This window comes from Engystomops pustulosus, chromosome 4 (genome assembly GCF_040894005.1).
Source record: "Engystomops pustulosus chromosome 4, aEngPut4.maternal, whole genome shotgun sequence".
NCBI classification, from domain to species: domain Eukaryota; kingdom Metazoa; phylum Chordata; class Amphibia; order Anura; family Leptodactylidae; genus Engystomops; species Engystomops pustulosus.
The window spans coordinates 143,296,501-143,324,374 of NC_092414.1; the positions used below are offsets into that span (position 1 = coordinate 143,296,501).

Below are 27,874 nucleotides of genomic sequence, written 5' to 3' on the forward strand. Positions count from 1 at the left end.
ACAGCGCTTAATAACACTAACGAAAGTAAGTACCGCCACCAGCTCACCCTGAGCTGTTGCTCGGTACTTACTGCTTAACCCTGCCATTCTAACTGGTAGGTTTCCTTTAATCCCATTGAGAACTTGTGGTCAATCATCAAGAGACGGGTGGACAAACAAAAACCAACAAATTGTGACAAAATGCAAGCATTGATTGTGCAAGAATGGACTGCTATCAGTCAGGATTTGGTCCAGTAGTTGATTGAGAGCTGCCAGGGAGAATTGCAGAGGTCCTGAAGAAGAAGGGTCAACACTGCAAATATTGACTTGCTGCAATATCTCATTCTAACTGCCAATAAAAACTTTTGTTACTCAGAATATGATTGCACCTGTACATAAAAACCAGAGGGCAACAGATCATGCGAAAATAATATTTGTGTCATTCTCAAAACTTATGGCCTTGACTGTATACAGAGTGACCGGTGACATTACACTGCCTGTGATATCACTACGCTGTGTGGCCGGGGACATTACACTACCTGTGCCATCACTACATTGTGTGACCGGGGACTGACCATTACACTGCCCGCTGTGTGCCCTCCCCGTGTCTCCTCTAGCATGCATCCTCCTGAGGCCCGCGGACAGCTGTGATAGACCGAGAGACACGAGCGCTATCCGGCACCGCAGCCTCACATCCGGCCACTAATCCCAGGACAGGCGCTCAGCGCTCTCGTCCGGCCTGGGCTCCGCTCTCCTTTCTTATAGCAGGTAAACACCACCCGGGGGCGTGCCTCTCAGGGAGGGGCGTGTTCTCCGCCGTTCCTCTTCTTCTGGGTAACTTTCCCCGCCCACCTACCCTGTAGACAACCACTAGCATTGGGAGTGGGCGTCCGTTATAAGTGATAGAATAGGCGTGGCTTTTCTTTTCATTCCATTGACGGCCATTTTCCTCCCGCGCCTGCTCCATAGAGCCGATGCTGGGGCGGGGCTTGTCTCGCAGGCTACACCCACAGTCGCTGGGCGCTTTGCCTCGATTAGGGATTGGTTTCTGGTTTTGATGGGCGTCTGTGGGTAACCAATAAGCTGTCGCGCACGGTGGCGCCCTGTGCTGGGTGTCGGAGGCGGGATTTCCCCCGTGACAGAGAGAAACGGGTGGACGTTTACCGGAGCCCGGAACCGAGAGGATAATCGTAGAGCGAGGTAAGAAGCGGTGTGCGGGCTGCTGTGAGGAGGGCAGAGCAGGTGAAGGGCGGCTCCGGGATGTGTGGAGAGGCGCTGGGCACACTCCTGGGGTCTGGAAGGTGGCAAATGCCCGGCTGGTAGTGGCGGAGGCGCCGAGCCGTGCAGAGCCGGGGGGAGGTGCGGGAGCTGTGACCGGGCTGTGGGATGAGAACACGGCGGCGCGATACTAAATGGAGTGAAAAAGGGGGCGGGCAGCGGGGATGATGCGGCGGAGGGTGACCGGGGACAGCTGCCCTCTCCGCTCCCGGTATGAGCCGCACATGGGCGCAGGCCCCTCCATATGCTGCGGGCACTGGATTATGACGGGACTGGAGGACGGACGTGCGCCGTGATAAGAGATGGAAGCGCCCTACATATCGGGGCGACCCTGGGCGCCACATGTCCTGACAGGCGGATCATCCCCCGCGCCGGGCGCCCGAGCAGCCGAGGATTATGGGCGCTGTGCTGGGGGTGTCCTCGTACACAGAGCGCCGCTGCCTCATCTCTGAGAGGGATTTGTGGTCTGCGCCGAGGAGAATCTCCTCTTATCCCCTCGCATCGCCCTCGTCCTACTGGGACAGCGCTGCCTCCCCGGAGTGCGGCGAGGAGCACAGTACATGCACGGCCAGTGAGAGCACGCTCGCTCTCTGCCGCCACCATAACCACCCACTGCTGCTCTCCGGCCTGGACTCCCTATTTTACCATGTAAACACGACATAAGGAGGCGTGTCCTGCCTAGAGGGGCGTGGTTCTCTTCTGCTCGCTCGTACACAGCTGCAGTCCGTGCCCAGCTCTGTGCATGGCAACCAATACCAAATATAGGGGCGTGGTTACAGCTTTGATTGACGTTGGACGGGGAGGGATATTGCTTTTTATTCCATTGACGGCCATTTTCCGTTCGCGCTTGCCCGGTAGTGCCTGGGATCGGGGGGTGTGGCCTTTGTCTCCACCCCTTTTACTTCCAAAGTGGCTTTGCCTCGGCAGTCTATTGGTTATCTCTGGTGATGGACGTCGGTCACTGTCCAATAAGGTGTCGCGCCCAGTACGAGCAGTCGGAGGCGGGATTTCCCCCTGTGACAGAGAAGAACGGGTGGACGCTCACCGGAGACCGGAACAGCGCGGCTGATCCTGGGGTTAGGTACAATCGCTGTAGGCAGAGACTGTATGAGTGCTGCTAGTAGTAACTAAGCGTGCGGAGAGACCAAGTCCGGGGTCTGACATGCCCTTTCGTGGAGAGATGGCAGCACTTATGTCATCAGCCCGCACCCCTCCGCTACTGGCCCTGGGGATGGGAGCCTTCAGTAGCCCTGCTACCAGGGTCACCAGCACTGGGTTATGGAGGGTCTTCTGCAGAGAACCAACTTGTCTCTTCCAGTGTTGTGCCCCCCATGCGTGCCATGTCCTCCCCTCTGAGACATCCCCCCCCCCAAGAGGTGTAATCTGCTAAAAACAAACTTGTCCCCTCTGGCCCAGTGTGGTGCCCCTCATGCATGTGAGGTCCTCCCCTCTGGCCCAGTGTGGTGCCCCCCTGATATGTGTGAGGTCCTCCCCTCTGGCCCAGTGTGGTGCCCCCCTGATATGTGTGAGGTCCTCCCCTCTGGCCCAGTGTGGTGCCCCCCCTGATATGTGTGAGGTCCTCCCCTCTGGCCCAGTGTGGTGCCCCCCTGATATGTGTGAGGTCCTCCCCTCTGGCCCAGTGTGGTGCCCCCCTGATATGTGTGAGGTCCTCCCCTCTGGCCCAGTGTGGTGCCCCCCTGATATGTGTGAGGTCCTCCCCTCTGGCCCAGTGTGGTGCCCCCCTGATATGTGTGAGGTCCTCCCCTCTGGCCCAGTGTGGTGCACCCCTGATATGTGTGAGGTCCTCCCCTCTGGCCCAGTGTGGTGCCCCCCTGATATGTGTGAGGTCCTCCCCTCTGGCCCAGTGTGGTGCCCCCCTGATATGTGTGAGGTCCTCCCCTCTGGCCCAGTGTGGTGCCCTCATGATATGTGTGAGGTCCTCCCCTCTGGCCCAGTGTGGTGCCCTCATGATATGTGTGAGGTCCTCCCCTCTGGCCCAGCGTGGTGCCCCCCCTGATATGTGTGAGGTCCTCTCCTCTGGCCCAGCGTGGTGCCCCCCTGATATGTGTGAGGTCCTCCCCTCTGGCTCAGTGTGGTGCACCTCATGTGTGCTAGGTCCTCTCTTCTGGCCCCGTTTGGTGCCCCCTTATGTGTGTGAGGTCCTCCCCTCTGGACCAGTGTTGCACCCCTCCCCTCTGGCCCAGTGTGGTGCCTGCCCCATGCGTGTGAGGTCCTCCCCTGTGGCCCAGTGTGGAGCCTCTAATGTGTGAGGTCCTCCCCTCTGTTGTGCCCCCCCCTCCCCCATGCGTGCCAGGTCCTCCCCTCTGGCCCAGTGTGGTACTCCCCCATGCGTGCCAGGTCCTCCCCTCTGGCCCAGTGTGGTACTCCCCCATGCGTGCCAGGTCCTCCCCTCTGGCCCAGTGTGGTACTCCCCCATGCGTGCCAGGTCCTCCCCTCTGGCCCAGTGTGGTACTCCCCCATGCGTGCCAGGTCCTCCCCTCTGGCCCAGTGTGGTACTCCCCCATGCGTGCCAGGTCCTCCCCTCTGGCCCAGTGTGGTACTCCCCCATGCGTGCCAGGTCCTCCCCTCTGGCCCAGTGTGGTACTCCCCCATGCGTGCCAGGTCCTCCCCTCTGGCCCAGTGTGGTACTCCCCCATGCGTGCCAGGTCCTCCCCTCTGGCCCAGTGTGGTACTCCCCCATGCGTGCCAGGTCCTCCCCTCTGGCCCAGTGTGGTGCCCCCCCCCCCATGCGTGTGAGGTCCACCCCTCTGTTGCGCCCCCCTCCACCATGCGTGCCAGGTCCTTGTTAAAGTTTTTGAATCTGATGTACTCAGCCATCAGGACAGTGTTGGGTTGTGCCATATATAAGCCATGATGTACCCCTTCTGGAGGTGTAGGGGACACATACTGATGTGATGAGGGGAGATGGTTTACGAGCTCTATCTGTTTTATGTTCTGACATGTGCTGAACTGGCGCTTTGAAGAGAAGACCTGTTATAGCACAGAGCTGGATATGCTAATTATATTGGGGTTTATGTCATGGTCTCCAGGTAAATATATAGTTACAATCCAGTAGTACCGAACCGTGTTCATCACTGAAGCACTTGGGTCTAGATAGAAATGTATTATACACAGTCTCTGTACATACTCTTCATATGGGACATTCCAGGCTAATTGGATTCTTCGGATGCAGCGCTATCACCACGGAACCATCCGGATCTGTTTGTCATATTCAGGATATTTTCCTGTGACAGAGCAGAAAAAAAGGACCCAGCTGTAAACAGTCTGAGTTCAATTCCCTTTACATGGCTACTAACATCTAGTACAGGGGAACACATTAAAAGCACATAACAAAATAACTTTTTAATCTGTTTATTATTTTGATTTGCTTTACAGCAGCCCCATTACCATTGGCAGCAATAAACTGGAGGCGACTCATTGAGGTCTATGCTGAGTATACTAGGCAGATGGGTGTAACTAAGCTGTGACATCATTTATCTGTAGTGGAGGTGCAGATGTGTCATCTTCTGTTGATTTCCTGTCTGTGATGTAAATGTGATGGATGCTGCCTAGAAAACCCCTACAGAATTAGCATGTGGTACCGACCAAGTATTGCATGATATGGAATTACTTTTTTTTTTTTTTTAACGAAGTAGTCAAAAGATTTAAAAAAAACAAAAAAGAGCGTTAGCGTAAAAACTTTTTTTGGAAAAGAAGGGTTTTTAAGATTTTTTTTTTTCCCTACAAACTGTCTGGAACTACAAGTTTAGATAACCAATGTTTCAAATGAAAATCTTTGTCTTATCCTGCATTCAGGCTCTAGAACTTGCTGCACAGGATTTTGCCATGGGAAACTTTTCATGAAAGAAAATCCACCATTTGATTCTATGCATTATTAACCAAACATACCTTTAGAATGCTGTAGCTACACGGATGCAGAAACATATCTTGTTTAATCCCTGAATTGAGTGGTTTTGTAAAAAAAAAAAAAAAAAAAGTTATAATATGACGATGGGGTGAGGAGAATTGCCAAGCCAGCCACAGGAGCGCAATCTAATTATGCACTACTCCAGTCTAAGCCGAGAATACGTAGTCTCTGTGTTGTTGCCGACAGGCAGAAGTAAACAGTCGCTGCACCATCCTCCAGCTTCTGTGTGTGAGTTATCCAGCTCAGGTTGATTAGTCCTGTCTGGACAGTTCAAGTAGCTCTGTGTAATGTGTTTATGTAGGCACCCAGCTTTCCAAGGTCCTGAATTTTGTAATAGTTTTTTGAGCAGAACCACTCGGATCACAGATTTAAAAGATGTTCCTGCATTAGTGTAGCTACAGCATGCTCAAGGTATGATTGGTTCATATTGCAAACATGGTTCACACTGGCATACATATTCACGGTCCGTGTATCATCAGTGTGTGAAGTTCTTGCAGGTGATGCCAAGAAATGCTGTTGAAGCCGCAAACTTGGGCAGGAACAGCACCAGCCACAGTGCGGAAGCCAAGACTAATCACAGAGATAAAATCATATGGGTGTCAGCCCTGTCCCAGGGGGAAGAGGAGACTTCATGCATCATATATCACTATGATCCTTAGGGTGATGCCGAACATGGCGTTTTTAATTCGGTTTTAAAGCGTGCGTCCTGAAAATGCATCAGGTTTTTGACCGGTTACCATGCCTTTGTCTGCTTACAACCTATTTATCTAATAAGATAATTGGGGAAATACTGACAAACACATGCGTAATAACGGACTAAAAACTCCGTGTGTGGCATCACCCTCTGTCCCATGTTGCATTTTGGCGTTTCCATAGAAACGCTGATGCGATCGAGCCACGACCAGCCCCAGTGGGTGCTGTTTTGTTTGCGTTTGCAAACGCAGCCAAAACGCAACGCGGGACAGCGCCCTTATGGTGCTACCACATGTTCAGTTTTTCAGATGCAGTTTTTGATGCTCAAACCAAATGTAGTAAAAGTAGGAGGGGAAGTAGAACCTTTTAATTATTAGTCTCAACCAATTATCATTTTAAAACACGTTACAACAGTTGAGGAGAGGTTATTTGCCAAATTACATTACTGTTAACATTTGTATTTACAAAATGCGTTGTATACGCATGCGTTAACACAAGCATTTTGTTAGCGCATGCGTTAACACCGTTAACAAATGCACGTATAATTATTAACAAATACATAAATGTACACGTGGCGTTTTTGGTCTGTTTTTAAGAATCCAGTTTTAGACAGTTTAAAAAGGCACAAGTTTGTGTACTTAGAACCTGTTTATCTATTAAACAGGCATCTTGGATTTGATCACCGATCCCCCGAATGTCATTGGGGGGCGGTGTTCGGTTGCCATAACAGCCTCCGGTCTTCGTCAGACACGTGGCTGGTTTCTGAAGATTCGTTTTAATGAGCCAGTGGCTCATTGTAATGTATACTGTGCAGAAATGCCATATACTGCAATACAGCAGTTTTGCAGTATTTGGTAGGAACGATCAAGGTTGTAAAAAAAAAAAAGTTCAAAAATAACGTAAAAAAACTTAAGTTCAAATCATCCCCCCTTTCCCTGGAACTGATATAAAATGTAATAAACATTAAAAATCGCATACACGCCGGCCACATCCCAAAATGCCCGATTTCTCAAAATATAATATTTATCAACGGTTATTGCCGGGGGTGATCCACACAACGGAAAATAGCGACAAAATGTCTGAAACAGGACTTTTGCATCATTTCACATCTATTAAAAAGTGACCAAAATGTCGCCCAGGCCTCAAAATGGTATATGACCTAAAAAACGTATATAAATTTGATATCGCCATAATTGTACCGAACCAAACAATAAAGTAGACATGTTATTTGGAGCACACAGTGAAAGTCGTAAAAACTGAACCCACTAGAACAGTGATGGTGAACCTTTTAGAGATCGAGTGCCCAAAATGAGACCCAAAAACCATTAGCTTTTCCCAAAGTGCCAACACGGTAATTTAGGCAGTAACAAACCTATTGCCACCAGAATCTTTGAGCTCCAATCCGACACCTTCTCACTCTTCGGACAGGACGAAGCAGCACAGGATGGGTCACTTTAAAATAGCAGGGCACTACTTGGACTGCCTGAGACTGCAGGAAGATGCCATGTATGGCAAACTCTGTTCCTGGGAGACAGCCGTGTGCCCACAGAGATGCCTTCGAGTGCCATCTCTGGCACCAGTGCCATAGGTTCGCCACCACTGCACTAGAACCCACAAGCACATGCTTTTCTTTCCTTTTTTTTTTTTTTTTTTTTCTTCTATTTTTCCACATTTGGAATTTTTTCCAGCTTCCCAGTACACTGCATGGAATAATACATGTGACGGAGAAGTAAAATTTGTTACGCACAAAATAAGACCTCACACAGTTCTAGCTGGAGAGCTAGAAATGAGCAAAAAAAACCTGCGTCCTCAAGGGGTTAAAAGGATTGAAAAAGCATTCTTTAAAACGGGCAAAAAGGGTGGTTTCACAGGTGGCGTTTTGAAACAGTTTTTAGTCAGTTTTTATTCTTGCGTTTTTAGTCCGTTAAAACGCATTAAAACGCATCCGTTTTTTTCCGGTTTTCCCAATTACCTTGACGCACAAAAACGTATGTGTTTTCAAAAGAATGCATGTGTTTTTAAAACTTATGCGTTTTTTTTTAAGAACCGCATGACTTAAAACGGGTCAAAATGTCACCCTTGGGGCGATGCAACACATTCAGTTTTTTATATGCAGATTCAGATGTCCATAACAGAAGTGGGATAAAAAAAGGAGAGGAGCAGCTTCTCTCTATGATATGTTCTCATTCATTAAAATCCACACCTGCTTTTGGCTTTGAAAACTGCATCTGAAATGCTGAACGTCTGAACGCACCCTTAAAGTCCAGGCATATTCACTGTGGTTGATCCGTCATTGACCCTGTTGTGTGCTGCTGGCATAAGAGTGGCAGGTAAAGCATCTATGTCCAGTGAGGGTCTTGTCGTCGTCTCTTTAAAAAAAAAATCTACCATCAAAATCCATCTTGATAAACCAAGGACACTTATACATGGCTCCAGGTACTGTGACACTGGCAATCTTTTTTTTGTTTTCCATGGCTAAAAACAAGATATCATTAATATAAGCTCCTGGTTTGGGCATCAAAAACTGCATCTGAAAAATTGAACGTATGAACACACCCTAAATCTTTGTGAGTGTCTGATAAGGCAAGCGATAGCTTGCAGGTGGGGGGGCCATTGAGGTTCACAGCAGTTAATGTTCCTCAGGTGAGCTGGTAGCTAGTTGGGCATTGGCTGCTCTCCTAACAATGACTATTCTTTATCTGTAGGGGCATTGCTGGCACCCGACTATGTTTTCAGGATGAAGCGGAGACTGGATGACCCAGAGCCAGCAGCCTACCCACCCCAGCCAAGGCGCATCACTGAACCATTTGCCCATCAACATCGTGTCCTTGCTCCAGCCCCTCCTGCTTATGAGTCGCCGTCTGAGGCCATGCAGCCCGCAGCGGGCATCCAGTACTCTGTGACACCTGGTTATCAGGTAAAACATTTCAATGTTAAAGTACTATTTTTAATTTTTTTTTTTTTAGGTAGGGTGCAGAGGTATTTCATCTTTAAATTACATAATAATTTTGAATCTTTAGACAATTTGCCTATGGATTCCTCCTCTCCCTTCCCCCAAGAATTTGATTTATTTTCTTTGTACTGTAAAAAAAGAAACCCTCACAATAACAAGACAAAGCCTCTGACATGTGATTTGTACAATGCACTTTCCATGTTATGTAGCAGTTCAAAAGTTTATAACCATTTTTAGTTTACACCTGTCACAATTTAAAAAAAAAAAAAAAAAAAAAAGCACATAGTGGACTCAAGTGACTCCATGCTCTCTGCTATCCTGCAGATATTCTAATTCTTCATCCATTTCAATGAACATTCATTTCTTTTCAGGTTTCAACAGTGCCTCAAAGCTCCGGCAGCCATGGGCAAGCAGCTCTGGCAGCAGTACATGGGGCTCATCATCACAGCAATCCTGTGCCAGGTCATGGGGGACCGGGAGTTCAAAGTCATCCACATTCAACCCCGCCAGCTGCACCTGCTCAGGGTCAGCAATTTCAGAGACTAAAGGTACAGGAGTGAAAAATAGTGATATCATGTGTGACCGCATTGGTGGAAATTGGTGATGTTTGCTGTGTGGAACAGAAAAATAAAGCTTAAAATTTCACTTTTTTCAGGTGGAAGATGCACTTTCTTACCTGGATCAGGTTAAGCTGCAATTTGGCAGCCAGCCCCAGGTTTACAATGATTTCCTTGACATCATGAAGGAGTTCAAATCTCAGAGGTAAATAGGGCATGGATACATATTTCTTCTGTAAAATCTAGATGATTACCATATTTTTCAGACTTTAAGGCGCACAAAAAATCCTATGACCTTCTCAGAAATCAAAGGTGTCCCTTATAGTCCAGTGCGCCTTATATATGAATCATACTTACAGACAACAGCTGCCTTGAGCTGTGCACGGGTCTGCCACCTGCTGGTCATTTATCCTTATGATCAGGTGCGCCTTATATACGAACCTAGACATTTTAGCAGGCATTTATTGATGGTGCTCCTTATAGTCCGAAAAATACGGTATTGGTGATGCTCCTCCACCTGTACTATATATCATGACGTGGCATGATGTGACAAGGAGGCTGGAATATCAATAGTGAAAGTACAGACTTGACCTCTGTTGGTGAACAGAATGCTCATTATATCTTTGTTGCTTTCTTCCTAGTATTGACACTCCAGGGGTCATCAGTCGGGTTTCCCAGCTTTTCAAAGGTCACCCGGACCTGATAATGGGTTTTAACACATTTTTACCACCTGGGTACAAAATAGAGGTTCAGACAAATGACCTGGTCAATGTCACAACACCTGGGCAGGTCCACCAGATCACCACCCACGGTCTCCAGCCCCCTGTCCCACAGGTTCCTCCGCCTTCACAACCGTCCACACAAACTGTCCCCCCTCCAGTGCACCCAACTCCTCCACCAGCCCCAGCAAAAATTAGCAAGGTAAGTTTTGCAAGTGAGCTCATCAGTAAAAAAAATTTTCTTTATGCATATACATGCCATTTGAGATTGAAAATTGTTTCTGTTTACAGCCAGTGCCATCTCAGGCGCATACACCAACAAGTCAGCAGAGCACACCAATTCAGTACCCATCTCCTCGTTCTCCACCAGCACAGCCGCACACGCCAGGACCGTTGGCACATCCCACGCCACCATCTACTGCAGCTGCTCCTGCCATGCAAAATAACCAGCCAGTGGAGTTCAACCATGCCATCAATTATGTGAACAAAATAAAGAATCGCTTCCAGGGTCAGCCTGATATTTATAAAGCCTTCCTTGAGATCCTGCACACGTACCAGGTTAGACTCGTTCCTCCAAAATAAAATGGTAAATATATCATTTTAAAGCACTGCTTGTTAGAGAATATAGGTGCCACAGCTGTGTGGGGAAAAATAGCGCATTCTGCTTCTAGCAGATGGACCTGATAGCAGGCATGTCAGGTGGGTGTGGCTCTTGCTTGTGCCAGGCTGATGGGGATTGCTTGTGGACCTGCGTTGGATGATTTCATGGACATGGTGAGATTAGTGCAGCTGTTTATAAGTGGGTGATTAAATTTCAAATTTTCATAGTGACCAAACCACTTTTAAGAATATATTAAAATGTTCTCGGTTTTATGTTTACCTTCTACCTTCAAAATTTCTTTATAGAAAGAACAACGCAATGCCAAGGAAGCAGGCGGAAACTACACCCCTGCCCTGACAGAGCAGGAGGTCTATGCCCAAGTTGCTCGGCTATTTAAGAATCAGGAAGATCTGTTGTCAGAATTTGGGCAGTTCCTGCCTGATGCCAATAGTTCAGTAGTAAGTCATTTTATGTTATGTATGTTGGTTTAAGTGTTTGATCTGTGCATGTTGACACAAACCTTCATGAATTTAATGCATTTACTTTTTTCTTTAAGCTTTTGAGCAAAACCACAGCAGAAAAGGTTGAATCTGTCAGAAATGACCATGGGGGCACTGTGAAAAAACCTCAGTTGAACAACAAGCAGCAGAGGCCCAGCCAGAATGGTTGTCAAATACGCCGACATTCAGGACCCGGAACTACTCCACCGGTGAAGGTAAATCTAACGCAACTTGAGGAACAAATGACTAACAAACTTTTTTTTTTTTTAATTTTTTTTTTTTAATTGGAGTTAACTTTATTCTTTTTCAATAGAAGAAACCGAAAATACTTATTCCAAAGGACCAGTCCTTGGGAGATGCAAATAAACATGGTGCAGGTGCAGAGTCTCAGTTTTTCGATAAGGTGATTATGGCAGGACTTGCTTTCACTTGTAAAGTATTTCTTAATAGAGATGTACAGTGACTTCATGTATCGTATACAACTAAAATGTTGTGACCTATTGAATGAGATTTTTCCAATACTTGTGTGTTATACACAGGTAAACTAGAAAACTCTGGTGGTGAATTTAAACTTTGAGTACTCCAAATCGTTTGCTATCTGCTGTGATGGGGGGCAGGGGGTTTGTTGTTTCCTTAAGTATTAATTTGTTTTTTGAGAACTTTCAATAAAAAATTTAATTTCCTTTTAATTTTCCAAGGTCCGTAAAGCTCTGAGAAGTGCTGAGGCATATGACAACTTCTTAAGATGTCTCGTCATCTTTAATCAGGAGGTCATTTCACGAACAGAACTTGTACAGTTGGTGTCTCCTTTTCTTGCGTAAGTCGCTTTTCTTCCAGGGGTTCCTTGAAATTGTTTAGCTCCTTGCCCCACTACGTTGCCTATTCTCATCCTAAATGCTGTGTCAACTCGGCCTCAGCACATGAATAAGTGCTAATCGCTCCCTCAGATTGCAGTACAGGGGGCTGCTGTCACTATGCCCGGGCCAGTTGTGACCAAATGACAGGTAGCAAGTATTGGAATTAAAGGAAGAAAATGTTTCAAAATATCAAAACAGATAAAATGTACATAATTTCTTTGCCTATAATGACTCAACGTGCACAATAGTCATTTATTAGTCATTATTTATTAATAGTCATTGAAACCAATAGGTCTTTGAAAGCAGTGATGCAATGACAATTTTTTTTACTAAAAAAAAAAAATCATTTAGGAAGAACTGTAACACTTAAAGTTGCTATAGCAACCTAGAAATTTTTTTTGTTGCTTGATTCAGAATCTGTGTGTGTAAATGTGTGTATGTAATCTTTCAAAATGTCCTGAAAACTAGAAGCCCACATGTAGCTATAATGACGGTGAAATAATTATGGCTCCTGGTTTGTAATGGGAAAAAGATGGGTTAATGGGTAAAAGTCTGGAATGCCTTTTAATATGTTAATTCTTGTTTAATACTGTAATGTTTTTTATTGACTATTGTGAGTTTATTTTAAATCCTGTGAACTATTATTTTGTATACAGCAAATTCCCGGAGTTGTTTACCTGGTTCAAGAACTTTTTGGGTTATAAAGAGTCTTCACACTTGGAAAGCTTCCCAAAAGAAAGAAGTACAGAAGGCATTGCCATGGAAATAGATTATGCTTCATGTAAGCGCTTAGGTTCCAGTTACAGAGCACTGCCCAAAAGTTACCAGCAGCCCAAATGCACAGGACGAACCCCGCTTTGCAAAGAGGTACATTTTTTTCCATTTGTGAAAAATTTAACCTTATGTTAAAAGTTATGTTATGTTTTATCTGATTAATAGCATAGCAATGTTCTGTTGAATAGGTTGGACTTGGTGGACCTGTGTAATAGCATCTTCTTCTCTAGAAATTGACAGTTAATTCAATTCATCTGCCATATAAATACATTTCTTCAATCAGATGTTATTATATAAAGACCTTTACCTGTGTGGGGATAATTTCCCAAATATTTAGCCATGTTCTCCTTTAGAAATGAAATTTGTTGCCATTGGATATGACCACCTCTGCTTGAGTGATTGCACAAAGAAACAAATCGTTTTTGCATATGAGTTGCTGGGAGTTACTACATGACGCACAGCCATCTTGTGGGAATGAGTGCAGATTTATGGTGTCAGGCGGGATTGGACACAATAGCAATATGTGGCCGCCACTGCCAGGGGGTGGCCTTGTCCAAGGACAGCTTTCTTGTTTGTATCCTGCTTGCTGTGTTTTTAATACTAGGCCCATGGGTCATTTTTGCCACTTAGCTATTCTGCTGTGAAATGTCAGTAAAGTAATATAACTCTTATACCTGTACAAATCTCATGAGCCAGATGGAAGTGATCAGTGTGACTTGTCTCCCTAAGCCCAGCTGACTTTTAGAGGAAATGTTAATCTCTATGGCTTCATGCATTGTAATGCAGTCCTCTCATTATGCAGAGATAATCATTTTCTGTCTGCCATAGGTCCTAAACGACACTTGGGTTTCTTTCCCATCCTGGTCAGAAGATTCTACGTTTGTCAGCTCTAAAAAGACTCAGTATGAGGAACACATTTATCGATGTGAGGATGAGCGGTTTGAGGTAAGGGAGTGTGTAGGCTCACCCCATACACTTCTCCTTCACACGGCTGATGTCAGTCAGTATGTCAGCTTGATTTACCAGTCTGGACCCAGAACAGATGAACTGTGCGCAGCTGTTCAAGGTTAGGGCTGGTAAAACTTAATACAGTAAAGATTTGGCACGGTTTTGTGTTTTTTTTTTTTTTTTTTTTTTTTGTTTGGCTGTTGTAAGTTTTATAACAGCAAATTCATGATGTAACAGCAATCCAACTGTATAGTATAGTGTAATGTATGGGGCGAGGAGAGGAAATGTGGGCAAACGGCTTGAGAAAGCACTGGTTTGTCTGCGTTTCCTCTCCTTGCGCTATAGCCGTACTTCCGCTCTCTTCTAGACTACCTCTCTCTGTGTCTGATGAAGATCCCTTAGTCGATGGAAACATTACACTACACTATTGGATTGCTTTCATATCATGAAAAAAAATATTTTGCAAAAAAAAAGTGCCAAATCTTTACTGTATTGATTAAGAACAGGTTGGTTCCCTATTTTGTGCACCCAAGCTACAATTGGAGTTGCCTGTATTTTATCCTATAAAGGGCCTGGTAAAATTGGCCCAAACCTGGAGATCTACAGGGTTCCCAGGTATGAGTGTTATATGATTTTTGTATAATGGTGCACTGTTAACTGCATCTAAAATCCTTTACTTGTTGGCAGATCTTGTGGGTTAAAAGGAACCTGTCAGCAGAAATTGAACAAATAAACCACTAGCAGTATGTTGCCAAGCAGCTGAACACCTTCCAGGTTATGTTTTCTTTCATGACCCAGTGTGGTGACATTATCCAGAAAATCTACTTTGAAGTGAGATGTAAATGGACTCTATAAAGTCAAGGGGATTTTTAACGCCGTCATCGAGCTCTCTTCACTGTAATTGATGGTCCTGCATCGAGAGACATCACTGACCGAATCTCTATGATTTATATGACCGAGGAGGGAGGCATTTAGAGCTCCCCATCTTGACTTTAGTGTTAAACTCTCCTCCTTCACTTTATACAACCAATTTGCAGCGCACTTCAAAGTTGATTTTCTGGTTGCTGTCACCACATTGGACCATATAAGAAACAAAAACTAGATGGTTCTTGCTAATATTCTAGTAGTGGTTTATTAGGCCATTTGCTAATGACAGGTTCCCTTTACTTATGGCAGTACATTTGCAAACATGTTATATGTTGCTTAGTCACATATTGAAGTTTAACAGCATCTAGGATTCTAAAAAACTTAAGGTTCATACACTCTGCCGGTGACTAAGATGATGCCGCCTCTGCCACTTCAGAAACGGGAATTACTTTTTTCTCAGCACAAGGGAGCAGCTTAGTGGATACAATTGTATTTTCTGCAAATTAGTGCGATTCCCTATCACACTAATGTTCTTATTTTATTAAATCCTTCATAGCAACATGTTATTTACCAATACAGCACTCGTGTTTTCCTATAAAAGCAATAAACTTAAGTTATGTTTTTGATCCATTACAGCTGGATGTTGTTCTGGAGACCAATTTGGCCACTATCCGTGTCCTGGAGGCAATTCAGAAGAAGCTCTCGCGATTATCTGCAGAGGATCAAGCCAAGTTTCGTTTAGACAACACTTTAGGGGGAACATCAGAGGTCATCCACCGCAAAGCACTGCAGAGGATATATGCTGACAAGGCGGCCGACATTATAGATGGCCTGAAGAAAAATCCAGCGGTTGCTGTCCCAATTGTGTTGAAAAGGTGTGTATTTTAACACATTCTGCTACAAATGTGCGATTTTGAACTGAATTGCGTTAAGGCCATTAATTGGACATACATTTTCCTAATGCATGTTTTTTTATGTGCTCTCAGGTTAAAAATGAAGGAAGAAGAATGGAGAGAAGCCCAGCGAGGCTTCAATAAGATTTGGAGAGAACAGAATGAAAAGTACTATCTGAAGTCACTAGACCACCAGGGTATAAACTATAAACAAATTGACACAAAGGTCCTTCGTTCCAAGAGTCTTCTTAATGAAATTGAGAGCATCTATGATGAGGTTAGTGTGCTGTCATCACAGGTCTGGCTGCCTTCTAAAATATTTCTCTGTGTAATGCACACAATGGAGATCTTATGCCCTCAGTCTGTCTTTTGCATGGTGTTTGTCGGCTGTATGATTGGGTCTGAGGGGCTGGGCAATAAATTGCTTATTATTGAAATGTATTTTACAAGCAAAATTTATTTTTTAAATAAACTAAACAGAAAAAACCAACCCCATTGTATGGCCTTGTATGTTGACTAAGAATGGAAGTTTTGGCTTTTGGAAGGAGGGAGTGGAGAAAAAAAATCGGTTTTCACAGAAAGGGTCTCCACCTAGTGGTGAATGCGTGAATTGCATTAAACTTGTGTGGATAGGTTAAGAAAAAACTGTATTTGTTTTACACAGAGGCAAGAACAGGCATCTGAAGACAATTCTGGTGTCCCCACCGGACCTCATCTAACACTGACGTATGAGGACAAGCAGATTCTGGAGGACGCTGCCTCACTCATTATCCATCATGTAAAGCGACAGACTGGCATACAGAAGGAGGACAAGTACAAGATTAAACAAATCATTTACCATTTCATCCCAGATCTGCTTTTCTCCCAGCGAGGAGAGTTGTCTGATGTGGAAGAAGAAGAGGAGGAAGAGACTGCTGAAACCGAAGATGGGGTCAACAAGAAACACAATGGGTTGGTGGGAGGAGGGGCTAGTAGCCCACCAAAAACTAAGTTGCTGTTTGCAAACACTGCAGCGCAGAAGTTTAGGAGCATGGAGGACGCCTACAACTTATTTTATGTTAACAATAACTGGTACATTTTTCTGCGGCTGCACCAGATACTCTGCTCTCGTCTCTTGCGCATTTACAACCAAGCAGAAAAACAGGTCGAGGAAGAGCTGAGAGAAAGGGAATGGGAAAGAGAAGTGCTGGGCCTAAAGAGGGACAAGAACGACAGCCCAGCCATCCAGCTTCGTCTCAAAGAGCCAAGTAAGTGTGCTCGTATTTATAGAAACTTAATATTTTTTTTTTATAAAACATATTTTTTAAATCACTATTTATATTCAACAAAAAATTGATATATTCTGCTGATCTTTCACCCAGACCATTGGTCCATAGTAAGCAGACACGATAATACTCTGTAGGGGTTTTCTAATACTCACATCATGTACCTCACAAACTGGATTACACTAGATGATAACTCCATCATTGTCTCCACTACAAGATGGCAACCACCATAATCACAGAGGAAAAAGAAAAATGTATGTGTTGTTGAGTCAACATTGGCCAAATGTTACCCTGAAAATATGGGAGACCCAAATGGGCTAAGCATGGATTGTCTGTCAGTTACGATTTCTAAATGTTTTACTCTTATGCCTTTTGTCTTAAAACTTTATAAGATGTATATAGTACATTAAATGTTCATTACGAGGGCGATTTTCCTCCTTCACCTTGTGCTAGTACTTATATATCTCTTCTCTGTGCTACAGTGGACATAGAAGCTGTGGATTATTATCCGGCATTTCTAGATATGGTTCGTAACCTGCTGGACGGGAATATGGATTCGAACCAGTATGAAGACTCCCTGCGGGAGATGTTCACCATCCATGCCTTTATTGCTTTTACTATGGACAAGCTGATACAGAGCATAGTCAGGCAGGTGAGTTATTACTCAAGGTGGTAATGTAGACCATGCTAACTCGGGCCCCTTCTACACTCACGAGTGTGACTCAATGAACTCGCATCACACTCGCAACGCGCACTGCCCGGAACTCCTGGCCCGAACGCTGCAAACCGGAACTGAACTCTGCATGTTTGAATTATCTATCAGGGCACTAGCGGTAAAGAGAACACCTACTTAGGGTGATTATAGAGAATTAATCAGGATGTCCTTGCATAACCTGTCTCCAGTATATTTCTTATATTCTGACACCCAGTGGCAAATAAGAAAACTACAGCATTAACTTTAAAACCGTTAGAAGACTAAAATAAAGGGATTAAGATGAAACGCTCCAGCCAAAACTTTGTTCAATAATGTGAGATTACACAATTCTAACCAAAATATAATTGTGTGAGTTACAAGAAATCACTGATTTGTTTGAGCCAAGTAATCGCCCCAGGGTCTCTTTAATATGATCACGTTTTCTCTGAATTGGCATAATCACTGATGAGGGGGGATGCATAAGGATTTTGTTGTGATGAACATTTATATGATGTGTGTATATGTCCTCTTACATTTGTAGCTCCAGCATATAGTCAGTGATGAAATCTGCGTGCAAGTGACTGATCTCTACCTCACTGAGAGCAGCTGCAATGCAACAGGAGGTCTCTTGGCTAGCCAAGCATCCCGCACCCTGGGGGAGGCCAACTACCAGCGCAAAGCCGAACAACTGATGGCTGATGAGAACTGTTTCAAGGTGAGCTACGAGTTAGATGTTAGTCACTACAAGCTTCTTGGTTGCTCACCCTCACATATGTTGGAAACTTGTGGCATTTTTTTCTTCTTCCATAAGCTATATTCTTATCTAGAATGGGTTTACCTCTGATCACCTAGGAAGAAATGAAATGTAATTTTTTTTTTTGCTCTTTTGAAACTTTGTTGCTCTCCTATCCAAGGTTAAAAAAAAACCTGAGAGGTCCTCTATATCATATCCATGGGTTCCAGCTCCTGGCACCCCACTCCATCAATGCATACAAGGGGCTGCAGCCTTGGATAATCACTGCACCCTCATTGGGATAGGTCGTCAATAAATAATATATATTACCAAAACTTTTTACAGAGGAATTTTTAAATGCACATGGACACAAGTCCTTACACCACTTGTACTACTATGGTGGCAAAACCATGAAAAATATAAATAATTGTAATTTTATATGATGTTAGAAGACACTGGTATATCATGAGTATAACGTTTGTGACCTTGCTGTGTTTGGTATAGCATTTTGGTAAATAACAATAAACATTGTATATTGCATATATATTGGATATACATGTGTGTGTTTTTTTTTGTTTTACAAGGTACATTACCTTATCTACATAAGGTTCTGTGATTTAGAGTGGCATTTTTTGGAATACAGTCCTTTTTTATAGATAAAATTGTTCTTCATAAGTGTTACAGTATGGTCGGAAGTACAAAAAGCTCCATTCACAAAGGCCTCTTATTCTACTTTTGATTGCATGTATATTTCAATAAATGTTTGATCTTTTTTCCCTTATTTTTTTTTCTCTTTCCTTGTACAGTTGATATTTTCCCAGGGATGTGGACAAGTCCATTTAACAATTGAACTGCTGGACACTGAGGAAGAAAACTCAGATGACCCAGCGGAGACCGAGGTAAGCCCTACTCGTTCCTGAGGGGCTCTCGGTTACCGCCACCATAGGCAGGACCCCGACCTCCAGGACCTATTGGGGAAAGGGTCATGGGGGGGATGTGTGAAAACACCTAGAAAATCGCCTTCTGAGATCAAATCACAGCCCACCCCGGTCAAACAAAACCTGCATTGTGTGTACTATCTGAATTTTATATACCTGTACAGAATGTTACCAATCTGTGGTTTGTTAAAGAATCCAGAAAATACTTAAATTCCAAAAATATCTAAAAATAATTTTGGAAGCAGAATCAAATTGTAATATAATAAACTTGTTTTAACGATCCAGGGTGACTTAGTGATTTGTTCTGTTTTTTGTTTTGTTTTTTCCCCACTCTCCTTCTCCCATTAAATCTCTTCCATCAAGATTCCATTCTTCATCCTCACTTTCCTCCTGAATCACTAACCTCAGTGCTGCTCTTATTGTTTCTCGTATACTGTTTTGGTCAATTCATACTGACAAATCCTCCCAATGGGAATCCACTCGGAATATAGTGCAGGTCTGTCAAAACTCCTTAAGAAAGCCCACATGGAGCTTTTGACCTAGTATTTGACTCCGATTTTCAGAAAGAAAATCCTATTTAAATACCGCTGTGTGATCTGAGCTTTCATGTGGCAAAAATGACGTTTTAGAGCTGGAAAATGCCTGTTCTTCTAATATTGGATTTTCAACAATCCCCAGTGTTCAGTGGTGTCTGTTAATCTTAAAGGTGTGTTCCTATCTAAGACTTGTATGGCATACCCATACCCTCCATGGGAATACTCCTTTTTAACATATGGAACTGCAACCATGTCAACACTTGGTATTACATATCCTGTACGTCCATATCATCGTTTAGAAGCTTTCATAGCTGTGAACGTATGTGCTTCTAGATATTCTGCAGGCTCCACACAATTTTTAAAGGCATCTGTAAATATACTAAAATAACCTTTTAGAGCAATTTTCAGGTGTTCTATCCTCATTCCAGTCATAGCGCTCAGTCTGAGTCCTTTAGTTTACCCCTATCTTTGATTGGGTTTTCTGCTACTGTCAAGTGTGTTGGTGTCACATGTTGAAGTTATTCCCTCCAAAATTCCCTGTAATTTTTAAAGTTTTATTGAAATCCTTCTCCCCCCCCCTTTATTACTGTATGTGCTAGGCAAGGGAAGGCAAGTTGTACAAGAGAGTGAGATATTGTATCAATAAGTATTCAGTTACAATAAACAGCGTAAAACATCTGTCATAAGAAGAATGATGAGCAATCGGAGCAGAGTGATAGAAGAATTCCCTGCATTCTTGAATGGAGTAAGAAGCTTGTTTGCTGTTCACGCTAACTTGAATGGAGAGCACATGGCCAGTTCTACCGCTGCTCTAGTTAAAGGGGTATTCTTGTCTGGGTATTCACATTCAATTTCAGTATTCAGCCATTAATATACATTTCTTTAATGTTATTAAAAAAAAAAAAAAATTACCTGTGTGAAGATAATTTCTCATAAATGTAGTGATATGGTCCCTTAGAAAAAAAGCCTCTGTCCTTGGATACATCCGCCACTGCTGGAGTGATTGCACAGAGCAACAAAAAGTTTTTGTATATGAAATTTCTGGGAGTTACTGCTTCTCCTACAGCCGTTCTGTGGTAATGATCGCTGAATCCAGGAGGTCAGGCAGGACTCAATTGCGCATGTCTGGCCACTGCTGCCAGTGTGCGGGGTGGTCATATCCAAGGAAGATATCCTGTTTCTAGGGGACAACATGAATACATTTATTACAAATTATCTTCACATAGGAACTTTTTTTTAATAACCTCCAATTGAAGAAATCTTTACAATGGCAAATAATATAAATTAAATGTGATTGCCCAGATGGGAATACCCCTTTAAGGAAAAATTAGATGGATGCCAATAAATCTACATTCTCACCATGGGCGCAGGTCCTAGAGGTGGGACCAGCACCTAGTATGAGATTTGGAAAAATCCCTTAACTGTAAGACTGAGCTACTTCATCTCCTAAAAGGAAATCAAGTACCTCTTGATTTGTAGAAGAGTTAAAATCACCTATTCTGAACCACTTACATGTGTCTGGAGGACCTTAGATTTGGAAACACTGTGAGATATAATAATAAAAAGGAAGAACACTGCAGTCCAGTGGATTTACATGGTACATGTGATGGCGTCACCTCTCTAAGCAATCCAATACTAAAGGTAGCTGGTGCAGAAATGGCTATTTAATGCTGAAGTATCACCTCTAACCCCCTCATTGGATAAAACTGGATCCTGCAAAAGTGTGGTAAAACCAACTTCGGGTGTAATTTTTCTGCAGCAGCTTATCTGAAATGAAATGCAGTCTTTAAGAAAATCTCCCATCAAAATTAAGCTTGATAAACCAGGGCCATTACCACAGTCACAGTGGTTTATTATCCACTGCCTCATTCCTTCTAAAATACATTTTTAAAATGGGGGCATTACCAGAGCCCCTTATTGCTGCATATTCACAGGCTGTTACAATGAACATGTCTTACCCATGCCCCTGCGCGCTCTTCTTGTATAATTTAGCAGGAGCAGGAAGTGCAGGGCTCTTCAGACTCATTAGCAGAATTTTAAAAGTTTGATTTTAGAAGGAAGGAGGCCATGGGTAACAAATATAAGACTACCAGTCAGTGTCTGGATCCATGAGTGCCCTGGGTTTATAATGATGGATTTTGATGGTAATGATTGTAAAAAAGAATCCTCTATAATATGTTCTAGCTTCTCCTGTTTTATGTTTGGTGCAGTAAGTACTTTATTATTCCCCTTGTAACCATTCCAGAGCTCTTGTCCTGTCCTGGAAGCTGGAACCTCCCATTCACCCTGGTTACCAGTGATGTAGCATTATTCTGCAGGGATTGACTAGGCATTTATTTTTACTTGAGGGTTATATATAGGAGTACAGTACAGTTTTGGTGGTAAACACAGTAGTGGATCTAGAATACCCCAAATTGTGTTGCTGCAGAGTAGACTGTATTAAAAAAGGTGAGGTTCTCCTTGCCTCTTCTTTCTGCTATTCCATTCTTTTACACTGAGTTTGGAGAGATAATATCACTGATCACTGATGAGGTATAGCACACAAACACGCCTGTATGTCGCCGGCCACAAACAACCGTCCCGTGTATATCAAGAAAGAAAACCTAGTAAGCTTTCTATGATAAACCTATTGGACACGAAGAAGATCATCTTAATAACAACCACCTCGACAGGACAGCGCTGTGATATAACTGGATGATTGGCCGGCAGACAAAGCTTCAGATGTTTCTGTGCACTGATGACAAGGAATAAATCTAGTATGAGAATTTTTTTTTTTTTTTTTGCTTTTATAGACTGAGGATAGCTGTAGAGAAAATATACTTTATTCCTTGAAACTGCCAATTGGGTATTAAACAGCATTGCTAGGAGTAGTTTTTATTGCAGCAGTCTTGTTTTTTAGCCCCTCACTGCCACCAATGCCTTCTGCTGTTATGCGTTGTGCAAGTGTTATACATATAGACATATAGTTCATCAGCAAACAGGATTGTAAATTATTATATAAGTAGCTTGGTTTTCATTCGAACAAGAAAACTTGCATAATTTACAATCTGTTATGTACTCAACTTTTGATGCTAACCTGACGTCTTGCTGTGGGTCCAGCCAACGAAACCGCAGAAGCAAAGTTGTAGGAAGGAAACCGGCAGCGCTCACCAATGAATATGTCTTCAATATCTTCATAAAAATCCTTGCAGGGGGTCATGCTTGCTGCATCGCTTCCACCATCTCCGGATATAAGACTGTCCTATGTAACTGTAGTCTAAGGGTAGTGCCCCTACATTCTACATATAATAAGTAACTGCAGAAACCACTGCTCTCGGGATGTATCAGAGTGCACTTATCCTAATCTTGGTGTGCTAGACCATTTTTTAATGCTTTTGCATTGTGGCTCAGTCAAAAGTTTTACCCTTCTATTAACCAAAGTATCTGGGATTATAAATAGTGAGCTGATGACAAAGGTCTGAAGATCCTGCCAGACATCATATATAGCCGATTTTGGCTGAGGATGCACGTGTTCTGCTTGGGGAGAAGAAAGTAGGAAGCTACTATTAGAGAGCAGCGAAAGAGTTTGGAGGACTCTGACATTAACTATTTTTCAGATTAAGGTTTTGTCAACCTTCTATCAATTTAACACATTGTTTAAGGCCAGTTGTTTCATCAGTTGTTTTTTTTTTTGCATTGTTTATTGTGCAAATAAAAGAATAGGTGCTAGTCTTTCCTTTACTTATTACCTCTGCGTAGTGCCCTCACCTAGGATTGGCTCACAATAAGGCTACATCACACAACTGTGTGCTGGCCGAGTGCAGGAGAAGGTGTGAGTGCTCCCCAGTCTGGCAAAAGATTGGACATGTTCCTTCCGCCTGGCCAGGTCATGGTGCCGTCACCCATTGCCATAGACCTTTATTGTGGTTGTGATCTCGTGCGGCAACAATAACGGTCATGTGAATGTAGCCTAACGGATGAAAGAACTGACATGTGAAATAGCCCTAAGATGCATCCCTTAACACTATTATTCTATCACCAATGGCTCTTCCACACTTCCAAATGAGAGCATCCAGAGTTTACTAGAGGTGGATGTCCTTGTGGTGGTAGCTCAGCATACCATAATCTTATCCTTGGTCCCAGAGTATAATGAGCTGCAGAGTGTTGTAAATGGTGTGTAGGATAATGCTACATCCCTAGCATGGCCACAGGTTTAGGGACCCCAAGGAACAGCTTCTTGTATCGTTATGATGCTGTCATGTTTGATATTTAAACATGTGATCAGACTGGGACTTGTCTGCCCATATTAAACATGGTAAACCGGCCTTATCTATGATGACAAACATATTTTTTATTATAAAATGAAATTTTAGCTTTTGAGAAAAAAAAAATAGGATTAGCCGTTTTTTTTTTTTCTTTGCACAATCTGGTTCCTGTGGTTTTTGGTTCACAGCTTGAAAATCGCAACAAGACACTTAGTCTGAACTGAGCCTTAGTGTAATTGTCTTCCTGCTGCCCCTCCGCTGTGCAGTTCTTCTCTTGTTGTCTGCTTGCCTGTTATGGGTCTTGGCATTCTGGGCTGTGGGACTAATTCTGCACAAAATTGTCTTCTTTCTTTAAGCGCTGGTCGGACTATGTGGAAAGATACATGAACTGTGACTCTACTTCCCCAGAGCTGAGAGAGCATCTCGCACAGAAACCTGTTTTCTTACCCAGGTGAGCTCATCATCTGACAACTGTGCCGACGACTGGTTTAAGTCCGTAACCACATCTGCCTTTTTTCCTACAGGGCTTTCCTTGTTTTAGTCTCTACCACCTCTGTTGGGAAGCTATTCCAGTATTCTTATCTTCACATTTAGTCTGAACGCTTAACTCTTGAGCTTCAGCTTGCTTAAATTATTCGTGCCTAACTTTTGAAAGTGTTTTCCCCTTACAGATCAACATGGGAATTCAAAGTTTTATGGTATTTATAGATGTGTAACATTCCAGGTACTTTTATTGTTACATAGGAACCTGCGCAGAATCCGGAAGTGCCAGCGAGGCCGCGAACAACAGGAGAAGGAAGGGAATGGAAAGCGGACATTGGAGAATCTAGAGAGTCTGGACAAACTGCAGTGCAAATTCAAGCTGAACTCTTACAAGATGGTGTACGTCATCAAATCTGAGGACTACATGTACCGTCGCACTGCCTTATTGCGGGCACAGCAGGTGGGTGAAATGAAAGAACATAGAGAAATTTGTCCTGAGCAAATGTAAGAAATGCCCTAACATTTAGGGCTTTCACAGACCAACCCTAGTGTCAAGGAGACCCTTCCTTCTTCCCCACAAAAGAGCCGCGCCAACAGTATTAATGATTTGTAGGGAACATTAGTCCCCTCCTCTGCAATGTGGTCAGTTTGTGAAACCGGACACTGCAAGGTCCATGATTCACAGACCATCCTCAGCAGTGTGGAACTGCCCTTGCATGTATACACCTAGAAATTAATTGTATAGCTAAATAGGAGATAATGTTGCCTCCAATATGTTCTCAATCTGCGGAATTTTCTTAATGTTCCTTAAATAGTCTTGTAGATATCCAGCAAAGAACATGGGTCCATTTTGTTTGTGATATCAAAGTAAAAGAGGTTATAAAAAGACGTCATTCCATCAAGTCCAACCTATACGTTATATTGCGTTGAAGGCAGAAAAAGGCAAAAACCCTGCAAGGCTAATGCCAATTGGCCTAAAGCAGGGAAAAATTCATTCTCAACCCCTTATATAGCGGTCACATAACTCCCTGGATCAATAGAAACTAAACAAAAAGTTCTATTCCCATACAATGTTATATTTTTGCTCTCCAGAAAGTCATCTAGGCCTCTCTTAAACATGTACGTACATAGAGTCCGCCATAACAACCTCCTGCGGCAGAGAGTTCCATAGTCTCACTGCTCTTACAGTAAAGAACCTTTGTCTATACAATGTTGAGAAGAGAAAAAGAGGCGGTATCCAGCTATGTTAGTTTCCAAAAAGGATAAAAACACAATTTATTTCCAAAGTATTAAAAACATCACAATGCCATGGCAGAGAAAAATGTAAACTTCTGACGCGTTTCGAATCTTAACGTGGAGTCTTAGTCGACTAAGACTCCACGTTAGGATTCAAAACGCGTCAGAAGTTTACATTTTTCTCTGCCATGGCATTGTGATGTTTTTAATACTTCGGAAATAAATTGTGTTTTTATCCTTTTTGGAAACCAACACAGCTGGATACCGCCTCTTTTTCTCTTCTCAACATTGCATGGACTGACCCCGACTCAGCTTGCCCGCGCAGTGTTGCAATCTCGGACATGTAGCTTCTCAGGTGAGCTGTCTCCCTTCCACTCTTTCCTGGTCACAGGCCTAGGTACAAAAAGATCTTTGAAGAGATCCTTGTAATGAGGTCTCCCCTCAGTCTTCTTTTTTTTTTAAGTTGAATAATCCAGAATTTTGTAATGTCATTGTATTCCCCCCCATTCCCCTAATAATCCAGGTTGCTCTCCTCTGCACCCATTCCAGCTCTACTATGTCCTTTTTATACACTGGTGCCCAAAACTGTACACAATATTCCATGTGTGGTCTGACCAGTAAAGGGCAAAACAATTTCCTTATCATGTGAATCTATGTATCTCTTGATACATCCCATAATTTTATTTACTTTAGCAGCAGGTGCCTGGCTCTGATCACTGAAATTAAGTTTTATATCCACCAATATCCCCAAGTCTTTTCATAAGTTTTACCAAGAATTTTATAATTTATCACATAATTATAATTTTCATTTCCTTGACCCAAGTGCATGAAATTACTTTTATTTACATTAAGCCTCAGAAAACAAGGTTTAATCAGAGGCAACAGGGCTTCTTTACTGTGAGAACTGTAAATGGAATAGCCTGCCTCAGGCGCTGGTCACAGTAGGGACAGAAGTGAGCGCCAAGAAGGGTCTAGATGTCTTTTTACACCTAAATAACATTGACGATCATGTTATATAGAATTGTTTCCCCTAAATCCCTTCTTCATGCAGTCCCGCCCCTTCCTTGGTTGAACTTTATGGACATGTGTCTTCTTTTTTTTTTTTTTCAACCGTTTAAACTATGATACTATTAAGAGGTGGTGATTTCCATGCTCAAATAACTGAGGGGACTGGGTAAAACAACTAAACTAAACTGGGTTGGATGGGGGTTCTGTTTCTGCAGGACTGTAAGGAGGAAGATTTTTTTTTTAAATCAAATTAGAGGATATTTGTATTAATATGTGTAAAAAGTTTTAGATTTTTACAATTTTTTTTCTTTGTTTCCTTTAGTCCCACGAGCGAGTTAGTAAAAGACTACACCAGCGCTTCCAAACATGGCTGAGCAAGTGGAATGTGGAACATGTGAGCCGGGAGATGGCAACCGATACCAGAAAATGGCTGATGGGAGAGGGGCTGGAGGGGATGGTGCCCTGTTCCACTTCCAGGGACTCGGAGATACTACACTTTGTGGATATTAACAAGTATCGAGTAAAATATGGACCAGCCTTTAAAACCCCTTAAAAAAAATAAGACGTCCATTCCTTTCTGGAGGGACTTTTTTTTTTGAAAATTAAGATATTTTTTGTCTAAACCAGCAGGATCATTTACAGAAGCATGGGTGGTCCCTTTCCCCTCACCCGGGGGTCAGTTAGGCTCTCCTGTTGCCGGAAGAATTGCCGCTCTGATAAAAATAAAAATGGAGTTTAGTGTTACTGAGAATCTCCTGCCAATCTCCCTACTAGTGTAAGCAGACCTCCCCCACCCGTGGTATGTAAATACAAGCGTGTAAATACCGTTCTCCCAATCATCTCCTGTCCCATCCATTATTTTCTAGCCAGCGCCGTCTTAGTTTAACCTTCTGTTACCTTTATCTTTGTAACATAGTGATTGGGGGGAACATCTTAAAACCACAACCTCCTTTATTACTGTTTCTACCAAAGGGAGTCTATTGAGCGTGTGGTTTATATATAGAAGTACAGTATATCTGTCTGAGAACTGCGCCCCAGCCCCTCTCTACTGTATCTTGTCAGTGTGAGTGTTATATTTTATCTTTTACTCTTCTGTCCTTTCTTCTGCCCCATTTTTTTTAAACACTGTAAATAAAGAAAAGGTTTGGTATGACTTTGTTTTTCATGAAAGAAACCACAATAAGGTTTTC

At 43.2% G+C, this 27,874-nt stretch overlaps 1 protein-coding gene across 6 annotated transcripts; it reads left to right on the forward strand.

Annotated features, from left to right (window-relative positions):
• Positions 1–649: 649 nt before the first annotated feature.
• SIN3A (SIN3 transcription regulator family member A) lies at positions 650–27,834 on the forward strand. 6 transcript variants are annotated; one of them, XM_072147875.1, is made up of 21 exons: positions 650–747; positions 8,584–8,795; positions 9,203–9,379; positions 9,487–9,593; positions 10,030–10,309; positions 10,399–10,665; positions 11,014–11,166; positions 11,265–11,423; positions 11,522–11,611; positions 11,907–12,025; positions 12,722–12,932; positions 13,668–13,784; positions 15,291–15,529; positions 15,641–15,824; positions 16,212–16,794; positions 17,295–17,464; positions 18,048–18,221; positions 19,046–19,138; positions 24,314–24,408; positions 24,702–24,900; positions 27,007–27,834. In XM_072147875.1, the coding sequence occupies exons 2-21, from the start codon at positions 8,616–8,618 to the stop codon at positions 27,235–27,237; spliced, it is 3,828 nt and encodes a 1,275-aa protein (XP_072003976.1). In that variant the 5' UTR covers positions 650–747; positions 8,584–8,615; the 3' UTR covers positions 27,238–27,834. The 6 variants fall into 6 exon arrangements, with proteins under 6 accessions (XP_072003976.1, XP_072003974.1, XP_072003978.1 ...); XM_072147873.1 differs by lacking the exon at positions 650–747 and adding an exon at positions 1,021–1,179; XM_072147877.1 differs by lacking the exon at positions 650–747 and adding an exon at positions 1,021–1,179 and having other exon boundaries at positions 11,525–11,611.
• Positions 27,835–27,874: the final 40 nt, after the last annotated feature.

What these genes read in the sequence shown, in the direction of transcription:
- SIN3A (XM_072147875.1), top strand. Translation starts at nt 8,616, where the DNA reads ATGAAGCGGAGACTGGATGACCCAGAGCCAGCAGCCTACCCACCCCAG. An exon ending in AGTCTCAGTTTTTCGATAAG is followed by an intron (nt 11,612 to 11,906) that starts GTGATTATGGCA and finishes TAATTTTCCAAG; the next exon opens with GTCCGTAAAGCTCTGAGAAG. An exon ending in GAACCCCGCTTTGCAAAGAG is followed by an intron (nt 12,933 to 13,667) that starts GTACATTTTTTT and finishes TGTCTGCCATAG; the next exon opens with GTCCTAAACGACACTTGGGT.